Raw genomic sequence first — 6,929 nt, forward strand, 5'->3', positions numbered from 1 at the left:
AGACTGGTTTAGATTTCATCTGAACAAACTGGTTGGTGTATACTAGGAAGAGCTGCCTTGAGCCTGTAACACCACTGCCAGAAGTGACTGACTTAGTATGGCATTGGCAGCCACCACATGGCTCTTCATATCATTATCCAAGTTTTTTTGGTAAACTGAAAAAAAGTTGATCTTTGAATTTTTTCCTCTGGAACTTTATCACATTGTACCAAATAAACAAAAGTTTTAAGTTGCCATTCCTATCTTCTCCAAAGTTTCAGCTTGATCTTTAGTGATGAGAGTAAATACAGATACACCAAAGCACAAGGTAAGAAGAGCATGGTGTGTTTGACCTCAGGAAGTCAACAACATAAGAAACACTTAAGCTTCTGTTGTTAACTACAATAAAGAATAACAATATTTTGCTTTAGAATTTGATTTTATTTTCAAATTAGACAGTGTAAAAATTAAACAGTTCTGAAAAAACAAGGTTGGTGCTGATGATTTTTTCTTTACATTTAAAAAATTTTATTGATAAGATGCTGTACAGAGGGGTTACAGTTCCATGAGTAAGGCAATAGAGTACATTACTTGTCGATCATTGTTACTACTTTCTTTCCTTGTCCAATCTGCTTTATAGAGGAATGTCCAAATGAAAGAAAACTGCTCCTGTACAACTTGGAGAGAGCCTGAGAACGCCCGGGAATTCGCCTCGTGGATTGGCTGTGCTCCTCTCAGAGTGGCGTCCAGACCCAGTCCGGAGCCCCAACATCTGCGAGGCTGGACCTGGACTTAGGTCGGGGGCATACGCAGCCTGGGAACCGCCCCAAGGCGCGAGGTCCCGCCCCCACGCATTAGCTCCGCCCCCAAGCGCGAGGCTCCACCCCAAGCGAGCGGCCCCCTCAAGACTGGAACTACAGCTCCCAGAATGCCATACGAGCCCAGGAGAGACGCGGGCGTCGCGTCAGGAAAGGCGCGAGTGAGCAAGGGTTAGGCGGCCGCGGGTGTCCCCCCTTTCCAGTGTCGTCTGTCCTGTAGCTGTCTGAAGCCGGGGACGGAAGACGCGGCCCAGCGCCACTGCCCGAGCGCCGAGCGCTGGCGGACTCTACCCAGCTGCTCTGCCCCGTGGCGGGGATCTAGGGCGGGATGTAGAGCGCTGGGCGCGGAGGCCGCGGGCGCGGCGGGGGCACCGCGGGGGCCGCGCCGAGGATGGAGAGGGCGATGGAGCAGCTGAACCGCCTAACGCGCTCGCTGCGCCGTGCGCGCACCGTGGAGTTACCGGAGGGTGAGCGCCGGCGGGGCGGGCGCCGGGCCGGGCTGGGTCCCATCCTCTCCCCGCCCCCCTCCAATCCCGGATAAACTAACCGAAAGCGGAGGAAACGCTCGCGTTGACTTTCCTGAGCTGGGAGGTGCTGGGTCTGGGCCTGGACCCCGGGCCTCTCCCCTGCTCCCCCCTCACCCCCATCCTCTCCCCTTACCCAGAAGGCCGGGGTCGCCCGGACCAGCAGCACGGGTCCCTCCCCCCGCCCCTGGGGGGCTTCGGCCAGGCTGCGTCCACCAGAGCCGGTGGCGCCCGATGACGTCCCCGTGGCGGACCGCCTGGCAGCAGCTCCGAAGACCTTGCTTAGGCTGCCGGGTGGGCTTAAAACTGCTTTTTGAAATGTAGGGCGCTGCTGTGTTTTGACCGTGGACATGCAGACCAAAGGTTGGGAAACAGCGGGCATTTCCTTAAAGTAGTGTGTGCCTGCGTGCGTGCGTGCGTGTGTCTGTGTGTGTGTCTGTGTCTGTCTGTCTGTGCGTGCCTGCGCGCCCACACACATTTTTGTTTAATAGGCGTACTTCCCTTCTTTTGATCATCCATCAGACTTAACGTTGAGCAGGTATGAATTCTGGGGTGCATGTACCAAGAGGAATTAAGGCGTGGTCCCTGTAGTTCAAAACTCTTGGTTCAGGGGTCCAGACTCTTTCTAGACAGGTAAAACTAGCAGTAAAGGAGATGAGGAGAAAAACAAAACAAATCAAAAAACAAAACAAAACAAAAACCCACAAAAAAACCCGACTTGTTTGTAGATTGATGAACTCAGATGTTTGAGTGGCAGTGAGCAGCTGGTACTCAAGCCTTTAAGAGTCTTTGATTTTTTTTTTTTTTTTTTTGTGCCTAAGTGAGCAAAAAGGGCTATAGCTGGCAAATAGCTCTACATCTAAATAGTTGGTGTTCTTTCTTTTCTCCCCTCAAAAATTTTTTTTGTATCAATTGATGCTGGGGAGTTTATGGAAGCAGGTCTTGGAGGGGAAGTTCTGGGACTGGGGATTTAGGATTAATTTTCTTGAAAAAGTTTTCCGTAGACTATTTAGAAATTAGAGTAGGGAAGATTTGGGGGGACTGTTTCTCAAAAATGATTTTTATATTTGCTACTTTGTAAGAATGAAGTGGTTTAGAATAATCTTGATTTTAGTGTCTACAACTTAAGCTTCAACTTTTTCTTTTAAATTCTTCCTTTGACTCTTATTACATAATTGCGGCTCTCACTTTTCCACTGTCAAGTCGTTGTTATCAGTTGATAAAGACCTTATATGTAATTTCAATGCACTGCAATTTGTGTCACCTAATTTGAGTCTGGTATTTTTTTCCTTTTTTACATACTGTGATTTAGAAGGCACTGATAGTATTTCTTAGTTTAAAAAAAATACTATATTTTCATTGTTAGAAAACTGGAGGATAAAGAAAAATAGAATAAGAAACCTGTTATTTTACCAGTCAGCAATCTTAGCATTTTTTTCTTCCTCCCCAATCTTAGCATTTTCTTAGTATTTTATTCCATTGTTATTTCTTTTTCTTTCTCTATCAAAACAGGATCATACTCCCAATGGCCTTTTGATTGTCGAAAACATCAAAACTTTTATATTCATTATACTTAATGACTAAGAATTCATACTTAATTTTATTGTAAAGCTGATGTATAGAGGAGTTACAGTTACATACATAAGGTAATGTCAAATATTGTTACCCCCTCCCTCATTTTTCTCTTTCAGTCAGTGTTTTCCTTCACTCTCTCCCAGTATCTAATCATAGTGTCCAGTGAGCTCTACTGCTAAACTTTTGTCACCCTTTTTCCTTGAGTTGTGTCTCCCCCCTCCAAAGGTATACAGGTGAATAAACCATAAAGAAAACAACCATCAACAAAATAAGAAAAAAATAGAAACAAAAAACAAAAAAGATCTTTTGTTTCCATATCTTTTAGTTCATTTGGATATATTTATTTTATATAAATATAAAGAGGAACATGGGCATTGTACCTTTCTGTTTCTCCACTAAAAGTTATCCTCTTTTGAGACAGTTACTTTAACAAGTTGGGTGTGGTGGTCCATGCCTGTGTTTCTAGTTTCATGGTAAGCGTAGGTACTGGGATTACCGTCCCAGGTCTGGTTGGGCAAAAAGTAAAAAGACTGGAGTTAGCTAGATGCCAGTGGCTTACGCCTTTAATCCTAGCTACTCAGGAGGCTGAGATCGAAGTTCAAAGCCAACCGGAGCAGAAAAGTCCCTGTGAGACTCTTACCTCCAGTTAACCACTTAAAAACCGGAATTGGTGGTGTGGCTCAAGTGGTAGAGTGCTATCATTGAGCACAAAGAGGTACAAGGACAGCACCTAGGCCCTGAGTTCATGCCCCCCAACTGACAAAAAAAAAAGGTTTGGAGGTGTAGCTTAAGTGTTACACTACTTGCTGAGGCTGAGTTCAAACTTCAGTACCACCAAAAAATTGCACAGATATCAGACTTTTTGAGGTTTAAGAGAAATATATATATGTAAATATACATACAGCATATATAATTTATATAATACATATTATGTAATATGTATTATATGTTGTATAATATATAAAATACAGTATATAATATATAACATACATAAAATATGTAATACATATATATAATGCTTTTGAATCACCAACAACACAAAAAATACTTTAAAATATTTTGGTTATTAATAAGATTTACTATTCTATTTCTGTAATGAAAGGACTATTACATATGTTCACTGAACTTGTGAATTTTGATTAAGGATAAATTGTTTTCATACATATACTCACAAATAGTAAAATTGAACAAAATATGTGAAGAAAGTTATCTTTCATTTTCCCCACAAACTAAGTATACATTTCTGAACATAAAAGTTACATTTTTTTATACACAATCAAAATACTATTTTAAACATCATTAGACTTAAAATGATTTTTTTAAACTATCTTTAAATATCTAACACAATATCCCTCTCTAAAAAAATGTCCCAGTGTTGGGGATTGGTCCCACGACACAGGGCTTGTCCCATGCTATGAAAGTAAATATTCTATCACTGACTACACCCACACCCTAAAGTTGATTTGAGTCTGTGAAACACATTATATTCAGTTGGTTCATCTCTTAAGACTTTTAGTTTGTTTTTCCTCCTTAAAACAATTTTTTGGGGGCTGGGAAGGTAGCTCAGTGGTAGAGTGCTTGCCTTACATGCATATAGCCCTGGGTTTGATTCCTCAGCACCGTATAAACAGAGAAAGCCAGAAGTGGTGCTGTAGCTCAAGTGGAAGAGCACTAGCCTTGAGCTAAAGAGCTGAAGGACAGCACCCAGGCCCAGAGTTCAAGCCCCACAATCGACCAAAAAAATTTTTTTTAGATTTACAGAAAACTTACATGAATAGAGAATTCACTCAGCTTTCTCAACCATTAATGTCTTGTAGTTAGAAACTAAGAAGTTAATATTTACATAATAATAGTATTAACTACACTGCAGACTTAGAATTTCACGTTTTCTCATGGCTTTTTTCTGTTTTAATCTTTCAATTTAAGATTATTACTTAATTTAGGATTCTTTCAATCTGGGATACCACATTATGTTTAGTTGGCCTGTTTTTTTTTTTTCCCCCTCCTTAGGCCCTCTACTCCCACTCCCTGCAATTTAATTCTTCACTTTTGTTTTTTGTTATACTAATAGACTTAAGGAGGACTGATCCAGTATTCTGTAGAACTTCTCCTAATTTTCATTTGTAAGATATTTTCTCTTCATTGGGCAAACTAAACGCATTTTTGACAAATCCATAAAAGTGGTATGTCTTTCTTGGCAGATCATGTCAGAGTTATGTGTTACACCAATTATTTCTGGTGGTGTTTCAAAATAGAGTCTGCTGAATTCTTCACTACAAATATATTTTTTTATTGCAATTAATATTTTTGGGATATGCTTTGATAGTATGCAAATATGTTGTTTTTCCTCAAACTTTAGCCCTTTAATTTTAGCAACAGTATTTTAAAGGGAAACATTAGGTCTGAACAAAAACTTCCAAATTGACATGAGAATGATCATTAGTAGAACATAAAGATGAATTCAAAATACTGGCTGAAAAGTGCATATGTATAACGTCATCATAAATGTTGATTTTTAACTTTTTGGGTCATATGTTTATAACAGATTAAAGTATAAATCTAGTGTAAAATGGTAAGTAAAATTGAGGGTTTGATGTTTCAGAAATGCATCCATAAAGTATAAGAATCAAGTATCTTATGTATTTAACATTTTAACTTTAACATTCGTATCTTTACTATTCTTTTGTTGTTGTTGTTGTTGGTCGTGGAGCTTGAACTCTGAGCCTGGGTGCTGTCCCTCATAGCTCAAGGCTAGCACTCTACCACTTGAGCCACAGTGCCCACTTCCAGCTTTTTCTGCTTATGTGGTGCTAAGGAATGGGATCTAGGGCCTCATGCAAGGCAAGCACTCTACTACTGAGCCACCTTCCCTGCCCATCTTTACTATTCTTAATACTTAACATTCCCCTGAACTATTACATAAGTATGATAAAATGTCTAGAAAAATGCCTCTTTGGAAATAAATTTTCACTTGTAAAAAGTACAGAAAGCATTATGGAATTGTAACCCCTTTGTACAACTCCTTAATAATAACAATAAAAAAAAGTACAGAAAACAGATATCCAGTTTTCTCCTTGAATTCAATAGCAACGCTCTTTTGTGGTGATTTAGAAGGGATAAGCAGTAGAGAAAGATAAGCAGAAATTCTGTAATGTTTGGAATTTTGCCGTATCTATGGTATTCTCCACTATTCCTTTTTTCCACTTCTTGTGACTTATAAGGTAGATTTAAAAAAGAAAATCTCAGCTGGATCCCCATGGCTCATACCTGTAGTCCTTGCTGCTCAGGAGGTCTGAGATCTAAGGATTACAGTTTGAAGCCAGCTGGGCCAGCCTAGACAAGAAAGTCCATGAGACTTTTATCTCCAGTTAATCAAGAGAAAGTGGGAAGTGGAGCTATGGCTCAAAGTGGTAGAGCACTAGCCCTGAGCAAAAAGACTCAGGGACAACACCCTGTTAGTTAAAGACCCACAACCGACAAAAAAAAGCCAAAAACAAAAAACCCCTAAAATACTACCTCTTGGAAAAAGTAGGAGATAAATTGTAGTAGATTCTTGGTAGGTGTATGGTTCCAAGGAGATCTCAGTTGAAGAAAACCCACAAACTGTCAGTATATATAGAGTTTAAAAACAATTGATCAGAAGAGGGGACTGAATGGCAGCTTTACTGAATCAGCTGAAATTTGTAATGTGTGTAGGATTTTTAAATTTATTGTGTTTGGTTAACCCAGAGTAATATATCTGTGAATAAGGTGAACTTACTATAATTATTTTTCTGTTTTTTTTTCTTTCTTAACTCAGATAATGAAACTGCTGTTTACACATTAATGCCAATGGTTATGGCTGATCAACACAGGTGAGGGATTTATAAATTCATGTTTTTTGAGAAATACAAGAGCTAAATATTGTACACAAATGTATATGTACACATACCAACCCACAGTTTAGAAATACTGTCTAGGGGGGTCAAGTTTATTTAACTTCACTATTATATATTTTTATTGTGAAATAAGAAATGAGTTTTCTAAGATTCGT

At 39.8% G+C, this 6,929-nt stretch overlaps 1 protein-coding gene across 3 annotated transcripts in view; it reads left to right on the forward strand.

The window, feature by feature from the left end:
• Window positions 1–951: 951 nt before the first annotated feature.
• The window catches only part of Hace1 (HECT domain and ankyrin repeat containing E3 ubiquitin protein ligase 1), a 65,016-nt gene continuing 59,038 nt past the window's right edge, over window positions 952–6,929 (forward strand). For 2 of the 3 annotated variants that reach the window (XR_011369450.1, XM_070010996.1), the window contains exons 1-2: window positions 952–1,264; window positions 6,696–6,750. Coding sequence is in view for 2 of the 3 variants with exons in the window: in XM_070010996.1 (XP_069867097.1) it covers window positions 1,189–1,264; window positions 6,696–6,750 (131 nt within the window). In the remaining variant the exon portion in view is untranslated. Of the gene's footprint in view, window positions 1,265–1,656; window positions 1,685–6,695; window positions 6,751–6,929 lie in introns of those variants that run through there. The other variant, XM_070010997.1, reaches the window with a different exon arrangement.

Source organism: Dipodomys merriami, unplaced genomic scaffold, assembly GCF_024711535.1.
Source record: "Dipodomys merriami isolate MVZ:Mamm:240054 unplaced genomic scaffold, mDipMer1.0.p SCAF_8, whole genome shotgun sequence".
Taxonomy (NCBI): domain Eukaryota; kingdom Metazoa; phylum Chordata; class Mammalia; order Rodentia; family Heteromyidae; genus Dipodomys; species Dipodomys merriami.